We start from the raw sequence: 19832 nt of genomic DNA on the forward strand, positions 1-19832 counted from the left end.
ATAGGACAGAAAAATGATAAATATATCAAATAATAGAATCTGATAAGAGCATCTCCAGCAGCTTAGCTATATGATGTCCTAAGCTGTTATTATAAGGAATATCACATAAAACACAACTCCAGCAGAGTCCTAGCCATCCCTTAAAATGTTAGGATGCCCACTTCATTCCTGGATTGTGGAACCATTCCTCATACTATTTTGAATAATAAAATATTCACTTCTCTCCTTTTCCCCCCTCTTTCCTTCCTTTCTCTCTCCAACCTACAAGTTAAATATAATATTATAATAATAATAGGGAATAGAAATAGGGAATGTTGTTGGAGTTCCCATTCAATAAAATGTAGTAATCCCTTAAAAATTGAATATTTTATTATATATTTAGGGAACATGTTAGGACTCTGCTGGAGATGCTCTAAAGTTGCTCTATTTCACTCTCACCGAACACCATCAACTGTGTCATTCTGTGTTAACTTGCTAGGCACAAACTTATTTTACCCCTGCGGACTAAGGTTATGGATAAATTATACAAGGTCCTTGCTATATGATATGCACTCTGACATTTCTGATTACCTCCAAACATTTAAGCATACTTCAAAGGGCTTATAATCTTCTGAATTACCTCCAAACAATTAAGCGAAGTCTTAAAATCCTGAATCAAAGGCAATATTAATTTGTCCATCATAATCTGTTCTATGCTACTGATTCATTTGATACAGTGACAAAACGAATGGGCAGGCAAACTACCGTTTCAACTTTCCACACAATTGTACCATAAAAAGACATTATCTGCTAACAAGTAACACATAGTATGGAGTACTTCCATATTAGAGCTGTAGGTCTGCATAATGACAAGTCGTAAAGGATATACTATATAGACTTCAGTTCATACTATCAAATCTTATAGACAGCACCTAACAACTATAAAGAACATAAGCTAGAAAATAGTGATAGCCGTAATTCATTCAGCCACGAGTGGAATTAGCAGCAGAAAGAGGCATACGATGTCCAGCAGCACTTGACAAACACAAGGTGGAAGAGGTACATTCCCTTTTCCCTTGTTGACTGGTTTCCCCTGCATTAACTGTGCATTCCGCAACAAAAGCACTCATATTGCTGCATCGGCTGCTCCCAATGCACTCCCAAGCAGAAGCAGTCTCCCTCTTCACCGTTGATGGCAGAAACTGAATAAATTTTACACACATGTCGAAACATTCTGTATTTATTTTCCCATATGTATGACAAAATAGTAAAAAACCAATTCAATGCAAAAAGTTCAGGGACTTGATATCTTTATTGATGTAGATAGTTATACTCACATGTCGTTTGGTAGCAGCTGTTGAAAAAGCTCCATCAGTGTCAGGAATGTCATTGAGGTTTATAAGAGAGGTGTTACTCTTGCTTTTAGGGGAGGCAACAATGGCGGTAGAGGAGTAACCATGGTTGTCAATTTGTTGATCATTTGTCCGAGCAGTTTTAACAGTGACTGTTACAGCACGCCTCTCCGGCACAGGCCGGATGGGGGAGGTTGGTGGGTGGTGGTGGTGGTAGGGCAGCTGAGGTGGAGCTAAAGCAGTGGAGGATGAAACTGATGGTGGTGTATGGACCATAAAGAGATCCTCAACTTCAAACACAAGTGGAGAGGACCCATTGCTGGCACCCATGTTTGGCCAAAGGAATGTACCCTGGGGTTTGCAGATTCTGAATCCGCTTTTCAGCTTCTGTAGTTTTGCTGCCTTTTCCTCTGCAGCTGTCTTTTCTCCAGTAGATGCACTCTCTTTTAATGCCAGTGCATGGCATCTTTCCAAAGCTGCATGGTTCCTCTCTTTTTCAGCACAACAGTCTGTTGTCTTTGAAGCAAGCTCCACCATAGAACTTAATGTCCCCATCTGATCCTGGATCCATGCACATACATATACTAAGATAATCCCATTTGAGTATCAACAATTCAAGAGTTCATATCATAATGGTAATTTATGGAATTTGATTATGCAGCATGTACTTCAGAGTCTTTTGGAATGTAAACAGAATGAAAAGGAAAGAGATTTCCATGCACCGGCTTTTAGAGTCTTTGAGATAATAGATGATATTAAGTACCTTCATTCCCGTAATAGTATCCGAAATATCAGTCAATTGTTTTTCCTGCTTGTTCTGCAAAAGACGAGGGATATAAGACAAAGCTAATAACTAAAAAACTGATTTGCATCTATTAGGTCATAACTGATCTGACATTACTAGTCACATATATACCACTTGGACTAGTGCAGACTCAAAGTCAGATTTCCAAGGAGCCGAACTTTGAACTTGTAAAGACCAGATTTCCTCTTGAATTTTCTTGGTAAATTGTTCATCCATTTCTCTGGTAATTCACAAAAACTAGTGTTTGAGGACCCAATTAATAGTAAATATGACGCCTTTCAGATTGTTATACAATGAGCACAAGTTGTTTTTATTTTTTTGGTTGCTTTACCTTCTGACTTTTTTCAGCTCTTCCTTAAAATTGGACACTATGTCCTCCATATCTCTGTCATCAAAGATCAATTAGACCAGACAGAATAAGTCTTGAACACTAATATGCCAGTCAGTATTATCTTCTATTCCTATGTACCTCTTTATTTTGGCATTTTCTTCCTTGAGTAACCTTAATTCCTTGGCACAAAGAGGATCTTGAGAAGGACAATCTCCAGGAGTCCAACCAGGTGGTGGAGTCCAATAGGGATCCTGCACCCCAGCTTCCTTCCTGACTTTAACAAGATCAGCACTCTCCAACCAATACTCCATTTGACCATCTGCATTGTGTCGTCTTCGGAAGCGCTCGACTCCACCTGGTGCAAGTTTACCCGCCACATGCTTGAGGAGATGATCTAACAGCCCTGTATCACCTATTCTCTTTCTTGCCTCCAATCTCAGATCAGGTCTCAGAATTGGGCTTTTAAAGAGTGCCCCCTTTGATTTCATCACTTCCAAAAGATTTTTCTCAGCTAGCTTGTACCTAGTTAACAAATGAAGACCAGTTTTAAAAAATGAGTAAATTTATGTAACCAGTACCTAATTTATAACAAAACAGCACTTTACCTTTCTGCAGACCATCGATTTATGGAGCTTCCAACTATCATCTTTTTGCACTTATTCCTCCTGGACTTCTTATTGCTCTGTGTTTCACGTTTTACCTTCTTTGCTTTTCTTGTATTCTCTCTCAAGCAATATGGTTTTCTTTTAACAGCTTTCTTATCATCCTCATCTGTGTACTCTCTTTCTTCTTCACCATCTTCATTGTCTTCATCATCATTTTCATCTTTATTGTCTTCATCAGATTCATGCTCCAGTTTCTCTTTTGATCCTTTAACAAAGCTTGTTGAAGACTGTGGGTGGCTGGTGCTGCTGTCTCCTTGCCTGTTAATAAACTTGACTTGACGTCGAATACCCCACCGAACCATCCCATTACTCTTCAGTTGAGACATTAAAGGGGTGGTTGTTTCTTTATTGAAAATCCCACGCAGTGCAGCAGGTTCAGGAGAGTTTTTAATCAGCCAGAACCCCTCGAAGTAATTGTTATCATCAAATTCTTGAGCTGATATCTGACGGCTAAGTACTTTTCCAGCTAGGTGTGTTCCCATTACAAATACCTCATCCAAAAAAGGGTAAATATCAGTGCTGCTCATCTTGTTGAGGCTGAGATAGTTGCAAAGAGACCTAATGCTTGGATACCTCACAGAAACATTTAACTCTGTCTTTTCAGTCACCTATAGCCACAAAATTACAAGAAATAAAGAGAAAGAATGCAACAAATAGTCAGTAACATGGAAACGAATATAAAATCAAGAATGTCACCTATCTAGCTATCTATCTAGCTGTCTATCTATCTATCTATCTATCTCTCTCTCTCTCTCCCCATATATATATATATATATATATATATATATATATATATTATCACACAGGTTTGAAATGTAACATATTACCATCACAACACGAATGGATTTCAGTTGGACAGGGGTTCTGGTGGGAAGGTTCAGATGATCAACCTCATAAACACAACCAACCTCAAAATGCTTTTCTCCAATACCTTGATCTTCTGTTTGGCAGAAAAAAGTAATTTATCACTCATGATATTTACCCTTTTGCTAAAACCAGGGAAAAGGACAAATGAAACAAATAGAAAACGAAAATGACATAATTATATAGTTTATAGCAATTGGTTATCAAGAACTATAGAGGTCCATACCATTGGTTTGCAGGAGTTGTCTCCTCAAAGTTGGTGACTGCGAGCTGTCGAGAAAAGTGTGGGCTTCTTGCCTTTTCATCATTTGCTGAAAAACACAATACAGAAGTCACTCTTCCATGGTTCTATACCTATTCACCAGAATAACAGCAAGAAGTATATACTATATCTGTATTTGTGGGTGCATATAGAATCCTTTTGTATGTATGTGTGACACACATAACACAGATGAATAACCCTATGATCAATGATGTAAGCCCTTTTTTATTTCTCACCCTCTATTCGAATATAATGTCAGAATTATGCCCATCAAGGCATATCTTCCCCATTATTTTCGCTGTCATCTCTGGCAATGAGAGCATCATGATCTTTGTCACAGTTTCATACACCATCAAGCATTGCTAGTTTCTTCAAGAAACAAGCATCATAACTCATGAGGCTTAAGTCCATTCCGTAACAAGGGAGTTCGTGAGAACATTTTCCATGAATCACATAGAATTCATAAGAATCCCATGGATCACATAAAATGATAAAATTCATAAGAATTTGTTTAAACCTCAAAGCAACTTGTTCCTGATAATTAACCCCATTCCTCAAAACCAAGCTAGTCACCAATATCTATTTGAATCCAAATCAATCACTTTCCAATTAATAACAGATATCACAAGTGCTTTTGAACAGTCCAATGTAAGGGCTTCTTCTAACATATCATGAGTTAAATCTTACACTCAAACAACACATACATATCTTCATTAAACTTTTAGTAGGAAAGCAAGAACACAAAACATCATCAAGTAATTTCAAGAGTTCAGGCAATTTATCAAACACCCCGCATCCCCCAACCAGACAGCACCAACATAGACAATTGAATATCTCCATAGACCATAAGCTAGACTCAGTATGTTTTCAGACATATTTCGAGAAATAAGATGACCCTGTGACTTTTCTTTGTTTAGAAGGGAAGAGTTGAAACTTGAAAAAGGAGATTAAAAGGAAAAATTTATGATGCAAAGCCAGAAGATATAAGAGAATAAGATTCGGACATTGAGAAACAAACATCACACATGTTTTGATTGTGGTCATTTACAGAAAAATTGAAGATAAATCTGGGTGATTAGTGTTAAGTGTGGGGGAGTTAGGGTTAATCAATGCTAAGTTGAAAATGGGAAATTGGGAATGAGTAAAAAATAGCACGACGACAACTAGTTAAAACTTAAAAGGTCTATTTTACCCGTCTTCGTTTCTCTCTTTATTTATTATTTATCCAATAATTATTCATTTATAGATAGATTAATACACACATGTATACATGCATATACTTCACTGCAAGTCTGCAACATGATCATGGATTCATAATATCAGCATTGTTCCCGGCTCATGATGATAAACTATAGCTTTACTAAAATTATAGTAATCAATAACAGCGCGTGTTATGACACGTGAAAAAACCTGACGGGGACATATAGAATCATAGATGGAGAAGTGGCGCGTGAGACAGTGACCCCGTATAAGACAAACGACTGAAATTATAACAGAAAAGGTATTCATGTAACCTATCAGGCTATCACCCCATGTCCCCATGCGCCCACATTTCAAAATTCAGAGAATCAAAGTAATGGAGATAGAATTTGGGAATATATGTACGTACTTAACCACTGGAGAGAGAGAGAGAGAGAGAGTGGGGCTTACATTGTTATTGCTTTCACTGCAGGGAGCACTTCTGAGTCTTCGCCTGTGGTACGTTTCCATGCTAAGAAAACCCTGCATATATAGAACCAACCAAAATGAAAACAAAAAAATTTACCATCGCGTTAAAATGTTTATATTGTAGGTGTAGAATGTATATATGTGTACCTAAAAGCAAACACTGGAAAACGCAGAAAAAGCAGCAGCAAAGTTAGGGTTTGTAAGAGAAGAAAACAAATTGCAGGCAGAGTTGGTAGTCAATAACATTAATGTATCTCCAGAACAAGCAGAATAACAGGCTATATATATACAAACACAACATATCCTACGCAGAAACCAAATCTCTGCTAAAGACTGCATCAATTTGAAAAAAATTGACCAATACTAATATGGAAAAAACAAGCAGTAAAATAAAAAAATGCTTGAAAAGCTTCAGACTAAGAAACTCTTGAGTCTTGTAAAACAAAAACTCCTGTTTAATCAATGCTTGCGTGCCTTAAGAGCACTTTCATCAATCAGAATCACAGTACCAAAATTGAAGAATTATCCTGTTCTTTTTCACATGAAAAATCAGCGAAAATAAGCAAACTCATCGCACACAGTGTTCATGTCACACACATCCAAGAAAAAACACTTACACAGAAACACACGCATACAGATTCTCAGATCAAGATCAAAACATATCAAATATACAACTCATCAAGTAGAGATTGATCAGATGAAAATTCATGTGTGGACTCAAGTAATCGAAAGCGTAAATTCACTAAAGTATAGCACTACTACACGCAAGTGCACTCGCAGAGATGGACAAAACCCAACCTGTAATATCAAAAAATAGCGAAATCTAGGCGATTGAAGCCCTAAAAAGTAAAACACACAAAAAATCTCAGAAACACAAGCGAGATAACTGTATGCTACTCTACATGTTGATAAACAACACTCCACAAGCAGATTTTTAGAGAGAGAAGCAGCGGCTTCACAGAATAAACAACAACGCACACATTCACACACTGAAACACACACACACGCATACGAGATCGTAGAATCACCAACAAAAACAACAAATCGCAACTAAAATCGAAGTTTATCAGGTAATATATACACATACATATATGGCACTGAATCTGATCGAAGCATAAAAACTACATACAAGTTACAACACGAGAATGCACATATGTATAAACTAAAAGCGAGCTGAGTAGAAGATTCTAGAGAGAGGAAGGGCACCTCTGGTGAATATAGAAATGTGTGTGTGTGTGTGTGTGTTTCTTTGTGTATATACACACAGAAACGTAATGGCCGCCTAGATTGAGAGGGGGGGGGGGGGAGGGGTGCAAGTGAAAATGTGTGTTTGTGTGTGTGTCAGGGTGGTGGTGAAAAGAAATGGTGGTGAAAGTGAAATGTAAACAGTTGTGCTCCCAACGCATATACACACACATGTGCATTTATAGATCCACAAAGTTTGTTAATTTGTGAGTAACTTTTTACTATTATTTTTAATTTAATCGGATTAGGTTGTAAATTATTATCATTTTACATATTTACCTGTTGACATACATAATAAAAAAGAATCTATTTCCCGAATAAGAATAACAGGGTGACTAGCTTTTTACTTTTTTTTTTTAATATAATCAACTGAATCGGTCATCGTAAATTATTGTCTTGAAGTATTTTACATATTTACTGGTTGATATACATATTCAAAAAAATCTATTCTCCGAATAATAGGGTGAGTAGCTTTTTACTAATCTTTTTAATTTAATCAACTGATTTGACTGTAAATTATTGTCTTGTAGTATTTATATATTTTCTGGTTGACATACATAATCGAAAAGAATCTATCATCCGAATAATAGGAAAATACGTAATAAATTTAAAATGATCAACCGGATGATATATATTGTACACTGTTAAGTATTTTCTACATCCAGGTTTTGATGAAATTGTTTGTCAAAAATAAATAAAATTTCTTTGTGAAATTGTGAAGATAACAGAATACTTAATATGGGCCTAGGTTGGATCATGATAGCTTAAAAAAAAGGCCCAACTAATCATCAACAGGATCTTCATTTTTAAAAGAAAATTAAAAAAAACAAGAGCGCTTACAAAATTACAAACATTACTGATTCCAAACCAAAGGAAAAATCATGATCGATTGTGTTGCAGCTGCACTTAGAATTAATATATATGAGTGTGATTGAATAGGAGTGGATTTATCCCTGTTATTTCCAGATATTCGGATTAAACTCTCATACAATCCAAATATAAATATTAAAAAATATTAGAACATATTGGGGTCAAGAATACAAAAATATAAGTAGATCGAAAAGTGTACTTTTTGCTGCCAACTGATAGTAGATTACTACCGGAGCACATTGGTTCAGTGGCATTGCAGCGCGGCAAAATCATTTGTTTCTTTTATGACAGGAAAAACAAAGAGCATCAGTAGACACAGTATGAGCAGACTCTGGCTCAAGTGCTTGTCTATTTTAAAGATCTTCATACTACAGTATGTAGTATGTACCTTCTAATCCATTAACTTAAAGCTTTCACAATTCTGTCCATTCGCATATATTTTGTAGCACTTCGAATTTCACCAACTGAAGGTTCATCCTTTCAGGGGTACAGAGAAAATACATGTCAATCTGACTTATTGGAGTAGAGATACATGGAACTCATGTTAAATATGGGCCGAAATCCAGAATCGATGGACATTGGAAAATTTTAACCAAGTTTAGACCTAACAGAAACCACCTGGAATTTGTTTATACAAAAGGCACAATTAAGAAAGTGCATTACACACCAGAACAAACATTAATACACAATCTATGGATGCGGTCGGATATTACTGGACCAGCTCTGGAACTTTCGAGCATGCTGCTAAGCTCCATCTGGTATCAGCACAACAGAGCCTGATGTTTTCCTATTCTCAAGATCAGCCTGTGCTTGCGCTGCCTCAGATAAGGGATAAGTGTGGTTTACACGAACCTTTAGGACACCTGATGCAACATTGGCAAACACTTCCCCGGCAGCTTCCAGCAGTTCATCACGTGTTATTGTGTAATTGAAGAGAGATGGCCTTGTCAGAAAAAGGGATTTTGGAGCAAGAGCAGACAAAGGCAATGGATCAGGGGAACCAGAAGACTGTCCAAAGCTCACCAGGTAGCCCCGTGTTTTTAAGCATGCCAATGACCCCTGAGCACAATAATTTAACATTTTTACTATTAAAAGTTGAAAGTGTAAGTTGGTCAGTTTTCATTAACTTGGAATAGAGAAAAAAATAAAATTCAAATTTCAATTCAACTGTAAGACAGAATATGACAACATGTGCATGCCTAGGTTGGTATGGTCATCAACCTGATGCTCATCCAATGCAAATAACAATAGCCACAATTTCAGCTCTGATTATTTAGCACAACTGGTATAGTGGTATTGCAGCTTCCTTTTGGCAGTAGATACGATTAAAGGTTAAAAATCAATTACCTCAAATGTGTCCTTTCCAACAGAATCATAGACAACTTCAACACCTTTCCCTGAAGTTATCTCTTTCACACGGGTAACGACATCTTCTTCTTTATAGAGTATGGTATGGTGACATCCATCATCTCTAGCCTGTGCTGCTTTCTCTGTTGTAGAGACGGTTCCAATAACAGTAGCACCTAGCGCATTTGCCCACTGGCACAGAAGAGATCCTACACCACCTGCTGCAGCATGAACAAGAATTGTGTGTCCAGGTTCAACCTATAATACAAGCTAATATGAGTCTCATGCCAAGAAACACCATAATACTATCAAAAGGAACACCACACGAAATATGCAAGCAATGATTTAACTTCTTATGTCAGACCAGTGATATTTGAGGTGAAAGGCACATCACGGCCTAAGAACCTCCTGAACCCAGGCAGAGAGTACTAACGTGAGGTGCAAGATTGACAAGTTTTTAAATGCACAGAACTATAATCCTGAACTCAATAAATGTCAAATCAGACATATAAAACTGTTACCTATGAACCAAATGCAACTTAACTAAATAACACAGATACATACATATTTGTAAAGTTAAGGTATTAAACTAGGTTGCTGACCAATATAAGGGTCAGGTTATACATGCAAATATGGAGGATCTTAACATTCAGTCTCGTTACATGGCAAATGGCTATATGACCCATGATCTTGTAGTTTTCATATATCCCTTGCTCTTTTCTATTTAAACAAAAGTATCTTACTACAAGTTTCTATTGAAATGTAGAGTCAATAGGGTGTATCAAATTTTGGAATTCACGTGCACGAACAGTTTTATCAACTAAAGTATAAACGAATGGAGTGTTGGATTGTGACAGAGATCACAAATGAAACCTCATGCAATTTGTCAAATCCTCACATGGTACTAAACTGTCAACTATAGCTGCTTAAATAGATCGCTCCATTCAAAAGGTAGCAAGAACTGGGCCATGAAAGAACCTGAATGGGCAAAGAAAAGTTTACAGATACGATAACAAAAGTATATAAGGCAAATTATTTTATCATGAACTTCCTTAATATATAGCTTATTACTAATCATGCATTGAGGGGCGACAATTTAAGTTGTGTACCTAAATCATAAAATGACAGAGGCAAAAAAAAAAATCCAACTAAATTAGTTTTGGACTTTGAGAACTCATATTCTTTTCTAATATTGGATGTACATTTGGCACATTGTGAAAGGAATTGTCATACAAGTCGTAGGATGCAAAAAGTGAGAAGAAAACTGGAGTAAAATATTCAAAATTCATGTACCTTAAAACAGCGACGCACGAGAAATTGAGCAGTCATCCCCTTCAGCATGACAGAGGCTGCAACAGCTGGATCAATAGAAGAAGGAACTGGAACCACTCTGTCCGCTGGAAGAATCTGTTCTTCAGCGTATGATCCCATTGGATTTCCAGCATATGCAACAAGGTCACCTACTTTCCTGCCAGTTAGCCCAGGACCCACAGCTACCACAACACCAGCTGCCTCCATACCTGCAATCAAAAGCAATATTAATTTAGTTTTAACCAATTGTTAGCATCGACAACTTTGTGTATAACTGTATATAGACTCTTATATGCTCAATAATGAATGAAAAAACATATCAGAACGCATTTCTTTTCATTATTGTTAAATGTGTGAGCATCCTAAAGCAAAAAGTGCCAAAATAATATAAGAATTTCGCTGAATGATCCATGAACTTTAAAGAGGATGTACTTCATATGTTAAAAATCAGTCATGCAAATTCACAATATATGTATATCGTTAACTAAACAAAAGAGATGATCAGTGATAGGGACAAAGAAATAACATAGAAATTTTATAGGAAATAGAAGTGCATATATACAGTATACAATTGCTGCATATATACCGAGGTGTGTTACAATGAAAGAGGTCGAGCCACTTTATATATACATTGAATCAGCTTGCTCTCCAAGCCTGTAACAGTACTGTGATGTCATCATAATGATGTCAGCACATCATGTCATGCTACACCAATAATCATCTTAAAAATTACTTTATTTATTATCTTTTCCAATGCAATTTTATAGAAACGACGGTAGGTACGAGAAGAAAATCTCTCCAATAACAGTTTATACCTATAGAACTTACGACTGGAGTTCAATGACAACATGGTCCCTGTAGGCATGTGCTATATGTGTCGCTTTGCGTGTCTAATATATTGGTGACTGAACTTCAAAGTTTTCAGTCTAGAAAAAGTAAATTACTTTAGGATCTTTGGCTAATCCTCAAGTAAAGAACTGATATAGTAGAATTAACACCTTTACAATTGGAACAATAGCAGGGACGCATCTTCCACAATGAAATAGACAAATTATTTGACCTGGCCTTTAAGGACTAATTCATATTTTAGGATTAAAAATTGGCGATAACCTATTTCCCCTCCTTCACAACTAACATTACTAACTTTTCCAAGTCCATCATCCTTATCTTTAAGAAGAGTAGAGAACAAAAATAGATTCTGGATAGGTTTCTATGGATAGTAGATCTTCTTTTGGCAGAACTAGTTCAAGTAACATTCATATAACAGATGCATAATTGAATATAAAAGACAATAAAAGCATTTCGCAAAGTATAAATCTCTACTAGTAATCAAACATAGAACACTTTCTGCTGTCACTACCATAAGGACTGTCCTGGATAAGTTGAAACTGTACTCAAATGAATCATAAATTGACAAACAACAATGCCAAAAGAAACACACACGCGAATCTAGAACATCAAATAAAGAATACTGATACCTTTCTCCAAAACAGAACACAAAAGAATCCATTTATTGTTTTAAGGATCAATTATACATGTTATAGCAAGTACACGCTCATAACAGCAAACCTGGTGTGAAGGGCATTGTAGCTGCTTTGTAAACCCCTTTCCGATAGTATATATCAATAAAATTTAACCCAATGGCCTTATTTTTTACCCTGACCTCCCCATCTTTGGGTTCTCCAATTGGCACATCCTCCCATTTCAGGACCTGTTATCAGTTCTACACAATTTAAGTCATTATTCAACAAAATTTACGACTCTAATTAAAATTCTGTGGGAGCACAATCACATAACAAGCCTAAAACTAGTTTTGCCTTAGTTGTAACACAGAAGATGACAAATGATAATGGACAGGTGTCCAAAGGGTAAGATACTTGAGTTTCTGCTTGGATGGGTAGGGAATTTTGAAAAGAAGTAATGTACCATTACTTCGTCTCAAAAATGAAGGAGCTGTTTATAAACCAAACCTTGTCTGGTTCACGAAATTAATGTACTGTAATTCATAAAACAGCGAAATTCACTCTTATACATTAGTACTCACAATTGTTCTTTTAATGAATACAAGTTAACTGTCCATGGGAATTAAAAAATATGATCCCCCTTTTTATACAATACTCTTTGGCAAACGACGTAAGATATTGTTACATTCCATTCTATCATTCCAGACCGAAACATTACCGAGTGTCTATATGTCATTCTTGTACTCATAGTCCCATACCCCTGAGCAACAATGATCATTCATCGGCCCTTGCATTATAGTACCGCGTATATGGAGGGTTCGAATCTTAATAAAGCTAGACTCGTTTCAGCATTCTAATTTCTGTAATTGACCAATATCCACTAAATATTAAATACATGAATGATGTAGCAAACTGATATATACAGATTAATAATCAAGAGATGATCAAGTTAATAACTACTGTAAACACAACAAAGTCAACAATTCTAAATGATGCACACCGATCAATTAAAGAAGTCCTAATGCACCCGCCCCCTATGGGGTTCGAACCCTCAACCTCTTGTCGCTGGAGGGCTTGTTAGTCCATGTATAAATCCTAATCGAACTCTACCATCATCAAACTAAATACACTACTAGCAAATAAAAAATATATATTATGAACTATAAACTTCAGCTGATATTTGTGATCACAACATAAAGATACTACAATACAAACACACACACAGGGGGAGAGAGAGAGGGAGGGAGAGAGAGAGAGAGAGAGAGAGAGGAGAGACCTCGTGACCGCCCAATTCATGAACCCTGATTGCTTTGACCATGTCTGTTTCGGCTGCTGATGAAGAAATTGAAAGTGATGCTGTGTATCTGAACTTGCGACCTTTGTTCTGGTTTATACTAAATAAATTATTAATACAAGTTGTTGACAACTTTAACTTTCGGGTCAATGACATGAGTTGAGGGATTTGTGGTTCGATTAATCTCATCATTTTCAAGGCTAGTCTCGTTTGAAAAATAATCGGGATCAAAGTAGAAAATATAGCCGAGATTTGTGGTTATACAGTATTAATCTCTCAGTCAATTTATTAATTTGTTTCACTTTTTTTATCTATCTTGATTTGATAATTAATTTCTACATGGCTACATCCGCTTAGGTTATTTATCCTGGCTATAGGTCTAAAACACGTTTTTTTCACTCTTATAGAATGTAATTTTATAAATTATCTCAACTTTTATGAATAATAATTTAATATATTTTAAAAAAATAAATTATAAAATTATATTTTATATGAAACTTAAAATACGTGGCAAGTAATAAAAAAATAGTAAAGAAATTAGAGAGACACATGGAGTACAATTAAAAATTAATTTACTTTCAGAAAATCCTAAGAAAAAGTCTAATATATATTTTTATTGAAAAAATTAAAGACATTACTTTTTACTATCAATCGAAATTCTTAGAAAATGCGTCTACAAAAAATCAAAAAGACTTATAAAAAGTAAAAGATGGAGTACTTCCATATATTTAAAGATATATATTTTTCTAATTTTCTTAACAGATTAACGAATTGGGAATATATATATATATATATATATATATATATATATATATATATATATATATATATATATATATATATATATATATATATATAACAATCAATCATTAAATGTTAGCCCCTCTATTCATAATTTTTTGTCATGTCTGATTTTTAAATGAATAAATAATATAAATCTAATTAAAATATATATATTATATAACTGAAAACTATAGGAAAATATATCATTTTAAAATATTATTTTTACTTATTAAAAGGAATAAAAAAATATATTTAATTAATCAATCAAAAATTATAGATAAAAATGGCGCCTTCCTTAGCTGTGGTTAAGGAAGGAGTTGGCGCTTTCTCAGTGAATACAACACGGTCTCTTGACACCATTTAGTGGTAAGTGGAGTATGCGGCGCGAATTCTTTTTTTTATTTAGTCAATTTTCACTCAAGGCAGTTGGTCATCAATGTATTAACCTGATGCCAACTCCCATGTCTTAAACAAAAAATGACATTCTCAACACCTTATACATATATGTATATATTCAAAACAAAGTAGGCGACAACTCTTATTCAAAATAAGAGTTAACACTTATTTTGAAATAAATATTAACGAATACATACATACATACATACATACATATATATATATACACACATTATTAAGTTCTTTGAAGACACATTCAGATTTGACTTTACTGCTTGATTTTGGAACCACTATTATGTTAACTTGATTAATTTTTCGTTAAGTAAATACAACGAACAAATTCGTACGTATTGATGTTTAGTGCACTGGTCTGGCTCGCAAACGACTAACACTGATATCAACTTCATACCATCTTTGATAAATAAACTTGACCAGTCCATTCCATGTTAGAAATGCTTCAATATCTAATCACGAATAACTAGAGTGTCGATACTGAAAACCCCTGGCACTTGATACTAAATTAGTAGACAACTTATGTTCCCTAAAACAACTTGTACTTTATTTTTTACTGAGGTCTGAACATATTAATGAATTTCTTTTCAATGATCTTGTGATTGCTTTAGTTTGTTTGATCTTCTAATTTCTTATGTACCTGTTCTTCAAGCTGTCGATTCTTGTATCGAACTTATTTATTGTTTCATGTCTTGATTATAGTCTTTAAGTTATCGCTATTACAAATTATGTTACATTATGTCTTACAATATAATTTCATTCCAGTAACTCTTAAACATCAATTTTGGAGTCAATCATCCAACAAACATTATCACTCACACAATCAATCCTCTTTTTAATCAAATAATGTATAACATGTGATGATCCCTAAATATTGTGTGTTAAACTCAATAGGCATGCGTGTTAATATGGAGGCACTGTGGATAGAGTTGGTCAAACAGATGATTTAGCGTTGCCCGAATTGTTGACAAGCACGGTCAAAGTACAACCTGAACCATGTCGGGGTAAACCAACACAAATCGCGGAGGAGAAGTGTTTAATTTTCAGGAACAGTGAACCAGTGCAGCTCGTCTCGCTTTGACGAATTGGTACGGTACGTGCTTAACCGGCACGACAACGACTAAGTGAAGGATGTTTTGATTTTTATTATTTTTAATTCATTTGTTTTAAGTATTTGCTTTGTTTTAAGTTTTGGTTTCATTTAAAATACAGTTTTGTCATAAAAGAATGTGTTTATTTTGTTTTGTATAAAATTAGATTATTTAAATTAGAAAGTTTTTGATATGTTTAAGATTAAGATTTTAATGTTTATTATTTTTTGTGTATATTAGAGTTTATTTTTGTGTATTAAATAATTTAAATTTGAATAAATTCTAATGTACAAACGAATATATCCATTAAATGAAATAACTTAAATTTCAATGAATTCTAATTTATAATCACTAATCACAGTTAAAAAATATTAATTTATTGTTAAAATTAGAAATGAATATTTTATTAAGATAATATGTAAAATTGAATAAAAAATAAATGGCAAACCCGCCTCATCAAACCACCAAAGCACGTCGTGCCGATTACGGGTTATCATTTCCCAGTACAAGCCCAGCATGGCCTGACCCGGCCCGCTTAGCAGTGTCGGTTTCATATTAGGGTAGAATGAGCACGCCCTTCCATTAATCGACACGGCACGGCTCGAACCGCCCGTTTGACTGACACTGCTTGTGAAATGACAAAAAAAAACAGGATTAGAGTATCTGTTAAAGGATTACAAAGGTAAACTAATGAATATGTAATTCATAAATATAATAAACTTATAGAAAAGGAATATATTGATACGATTTGTGGTTCCCACATTTTTTAATATAAATGATGAATTTTAGATTCATTAGTAAACAAGAATAAGAATATTAATAAAATCCAACATGATAGTTTATGTATAAACACATAGTATTTTTGGTAGATCGAATATAGCAGGCCTATATATTACTGAACAACAGCATTCAGCGATCATTTTCATATCTCAAAACCAAAATATTATCTTTATCAGTTTAGTGTTCAAAATGAAGTTCTGGTTTATGTTTATCATGATTTTGATTGTAGGTACTGAAGATGAAATTATCAACGATATTTATGTTGAAGAAATTCCCGTAATCCAGAATCGACATCTTACTGAGTCTGAGGGATCAAATCCATCAGCTTCAAAAATAAAGAAAAGGAAATGGGGAAATCCAGGTACGATTATTTTATTAGATCACTATATCGATTTTAATAACAAGCATATATCAATTTTAGAAAAAGTCTATGTCTTTTTGTTTAACTATATTCCAACTATCTTGAAACTAATATTTCATCAAGATATAGTTAATCACTTTACCGTTTTTTTATTGATTGATTTTTCTTTGAAATACATCAATGATGATCTCACTTTAAATGGAATATATAAGTATGAATGTGGGTGCAATTAGTTGTTTTATGTTTGGTACATTTGGATCAAGCCCATATGATGTTGACTAGGATGGGCACGGGGGCGCTTTGGGGTCGGGGAGTGCTATCCCCGTCCTCGATCCCCGAATCCAATATCCATCTCCGACCCCGCCGCGAATTCTGAATGGAGATTCTTTTCCTCTCCTATCCCCGCCGCGAACCGGGAACGGGATCCCCGCGGGGATTCCGGTAATCTTATTTTCAAATTAAAAAAAATTATATATATAATATACATTTTAATTAAAAAAATTAACTATTAACTCCTAATATATTAATAAAATGAACTATCACATATTTTCAACATCAAATCATATTAAAATTGATTTGTAATATACATAAAAAAAATTGTGAAATTATAAATATATTATATAACAATATAATTATAATCGATCAATAAAATAAAGATTATTTTTTAATTTTAATAATACTATAAAAATTAAAGCGCATTTCAAGTAAGTAGAGTAAAACCTGACCAGATTTTTTGGAACTAAAGCTTTCTCTCTTTATTAGACCTTCTTAGTGCCCAAAACAGACCTATTTCTAATTATTTAATTACTATAATATATATACACACATACATACAATCGAGGTAGGGGATCGGGGCTGTGAGACACAAATCTCCGACCCCGCCCTGATCCCCGAATTTTTTATAAAAAAATTTCGATCCCCACCCCGCTCCGGGAAAATTCACCGAATCGCCGACCCGAATGGGACGGGGATCAGATCGGAGTCGAGCGGGGCAGAATAAATACCAATCCCTAATGTTGACTATTACATCTTTTTTAAGAAAAATAAGTTCCAATTACTAAAAAAAAGTGTGTGTTAAATATGCCTCCTTAGGTGACAAAAATAGAGAAGGTTCAATTTTTATCAAAATTTTATTAATTTCTTTATTTTAAATAAAATAAATGTCAAAAAGATCATTAAAACTATTTTATTTATAGATTAAGATATTATTTTATAAGAATAAAGTAATCAATCATTGTGTTGAGGAGACCACTTTTTTGTTGAATACTATATATATTGTGCAAGCTATACATCGTAAAATATATTATTATGCAAAAATTATTCAGCTTGCAGTACAAATATGATCTATGAGGTCTTCAATAAAATAGCGATCTTCATATAATTCTTCTCATTATTTGAAATAATATAAAGACATATATTTATCAAGAACTATATCATCACCTTTTCATAATATTTTATTATGTATAATAAGTTATACAACATTTACGATGCATTTGTGTTTCTTATAATAAGAATACAACTATGATTATGAACTGGAAAATAAATCACCAAGAATCATTTTAAAAACTATTGTACTATATTTGGTATATTCTCATGATTAAATATTTCACATCATATAAATTATTTTGAACTTCAAGTGTGGATACTATTTATTTAGTGATAATAAAATTATAATTATTTAGATATGATTATAGTTTCATTCTATTTCTTTTTTAAACTGAAATTTGTTCCGCCAAGGTATTAATTGATGTTAATTTAGAGTAATAGTTATTTTGCTAAATTTGTTTAATATTTCTTATTTATATACAGATCCCTCTGCTGAAGTTGTGGCTCTATCTCCAGCTCAGTTACAAGACTTTGAAAAGTTCCCTTGTGATATTTGCGATTCAAGTTTTCCCCGAATGCAAAATCTCCGGTTCCATTATACGACTCATAATGTTCATCATAAGCTGCCTCAAAAGAACGCTAGTGGAGAGCCAAGAAAAAAGGTGTATACATGTCCAGATTTGAATTGTGTTCATCACAACCCGACTCGAGCACTTTGTAACATTGGAGCCATTAAAAAACACTACAACCGGAAGCATACGGAGAAATCCCTAACTTGTGACCAATGTTTGCAGAAATATGCATTGAAATCAGACTTGGATGCACATCAAAAGAAATGTGGCACCAAAAACTATGAGTGCAATCTTTGTGGATCTAAGTACTCAAGGTAAAATCTTCAATTAAAGATACAACATATACATAAATGATTTTTTTTTTCTGTCAATAGTTTTTAATATAACATAATTTGATCAAAATTTTACAACATACTAATATGATCAAAATATGTTTTCCAATTATTGCGTATTTCATTTATCTGTAATTTAAACATCTGAATATATTTGCAGGATCGATAGATTTGAAATCCATAAAGTTAAATGTCGATCAGAAGGTCCAATGCCCAATGAAATCATGCAGATTTCAAGGGAAAAAGTGTCTGAAGTAAAAGATGTTCCCGTTCCAGAAAGTTCCGTATCATTTGGACCTTCGAGCCCCTTGTCTACAAATTATATAGCCCAAGAATTTGAAAGATGTGAAAGATTTGAGATACCAGAATTTAATACACTCGAGCAACTTCAATCTAGAATTCAAATGTCGGATTCTTCTCAACAACATGCATTGGATGTTGATTCTTATCAAGAGAAGTCCATTTGGGATTTGAATTACTGGGATGTAATTTGATATATGTTTTACAAACCAACATATTCAATAATGTTTTGTTTGCAAAACAAACATGTCCCTGAAAATCTCCAAGTTATTTGATGAAATAATAGTCTATATAAAACTTTCTTTATATTCAGTATCAAATATATACATTTGTAAAATCTATGATAAGACACCTTGCTTCAAGTTTCATGAAAGTCTATGCTATTGAAATGGATTAGCCGTAAATTATAATATATTGTTTTGA

General features: G+C 34.1%; 3 protein-coding genes across 3 annotated transcripts; 1 reads left to right on the forward strand and 2 right to left on the reverse strand.

Moving 5' to 3' along the window:
- Window positions 1-666: 666 nt before the first annotated feature.
- Window positions 667-5424, reverse strand: LOC108211962 (protein DYAD). Its single transcript, XM_017383694.2, has 10 exons — window positions 4495-5424; window positions 4223-4307; window positions 3960-4072; window positions 3073-3740; window positions 2606-2989; window positions 2468-2521; window positions 2248-2356; window positions 2095-2148; window positions 1317-1892; window positions 667-1181 (listed from the first exon to the last, which is right to left on the reverse strand). The coding sequence occupies exons 2-10, from the start codon at window positions 4302-4304 to the stop codon at window positions 963-965; spliced, it is 2259 nt and encodes a 752-aa protein (XP_017239183.1). The 5' UTR covers window positions 4305-4307; window positions 4495-5424; the 3' UTR covers window positions 667-962.
- Window positions 5425-8528: 3104 nt separating this feature from the next.
- On the reverse strand, window positions 8529-13711 carry LOC108214620 (uncharacterized). Its single transcript, XM_017386719.2, has 5 exons — window positions 13439-13711; window positions 12269-12410; window positions 10682-10908; window positions 9389-9646; window positions 8529-9100 (listed from the first exon to the last, which is right to left on the reverse strand). The coding sequence occupies exons 1-5, from the start codon at window positions 13646-13648 to the stop codon at window positions 8786-8788; spliced, it is 1152 nt and encodes a 383-aa protein (XP_017242208.2). The 5' UTR covers window positions 13649-13711; the 3' UTR covers window positions 8529-8785.
- Window positions 13712-16177: 2466 nt separating this feature from the next.
- Window positions 16178-19603, forward strand: LOC108212166 (protein indeterminate-domain 7). Its single transcript, XM_017383896.1, has 5 exons — window positions 16178-16241; window positions 16748-16879; window positions 18689-18867; window positions 19000-19091; window positions 19270-19603. The coding sequence occupies exons 1-5, from the start codon at window positions 16178-16180 to the stop codon at window positions 19601-19603; spliced, it is 801 nt and encodes a 266-aa protein (XP_017239385.1).
- The last annotated feature ends 229 nt before the right edge of the window (window positions 19604-19832 follow it).

Source organism: Daucus carota, chromosome 3, assembly GCF_001625215.2.
Source record: "Daucus carota subsp. sativus chromosome 3, DH1 v3.0, whole genome shotgun sequence".
In the NCBI taxonomy this organism is placed as follows: domain Eukaryota; kingdom Viridiplantae; phylum Streptophyta; class Magnoliopsida; order Apiales; family Apiaceae; genus Daucus; species Daucus carota.

Coding starts and splice junctions, on each gene's coding strand:
- LOC108211962 (XM_017383694.2), bottom strand. CDS start 4,304: ATGATGAAAAGGCAAGAAGCCCACACTTTTCTCGACAGCTCGCAGTCA. Junction 4,073..4,222: donor ACAACTCCTGCAAACCAATG/GTATGGACCTCT, acceptor TCTGCCAAACAG/AAGATCAAGGTATTGGAGAA. Junction 3,741..3,959: donor AATCCATTCGTGTTGTGATG/GTAATATGTTAC, acceptor TTGTGGCTATAG/GTGACTGAAAAGACAGAGTT.
- LOC108214620 (XM_017386719.2), bottom strand. CDS start 13,648: ATGATGAGATTAATCGAACCACAAATCCCTCAACTCATGTCATTGACC. Junction 10,909..12,268: donor TACAATGCCCTTCACACCAG/GTTTGCTGTTAT, acceptor TTTTGATTGCAG/GTATGGAGGCAGCTGGTGTT. Junction 9,647..10,681: donor TCGTGCGTCGCTGTTTTAAG/GTACATGAATTT, acceptor CTTGTATTATAG/GTTGAACCTGGACACACAAT.
- LOC108212166 (XM_017383896.1), top strand. CDS start 16,178: ATGGCAAACCCGCCTCATCAAACCACCAAAGCACGTCGTGCCGATTAC. Junction 16,242..16,747: donor TTACGGGTTATCATTTCCCA/GTACAAGCCCAG, acceptor TTTTGATTGTAG/GTACTGAAGATGAAATTATC. Junction 16,880..18,688: donor AAGGAAATGGGGAAATCCAG/GTACGATTATTT, acceptor ATTTATATACAG/ATCCCTCTGCTGAAGTTGTG.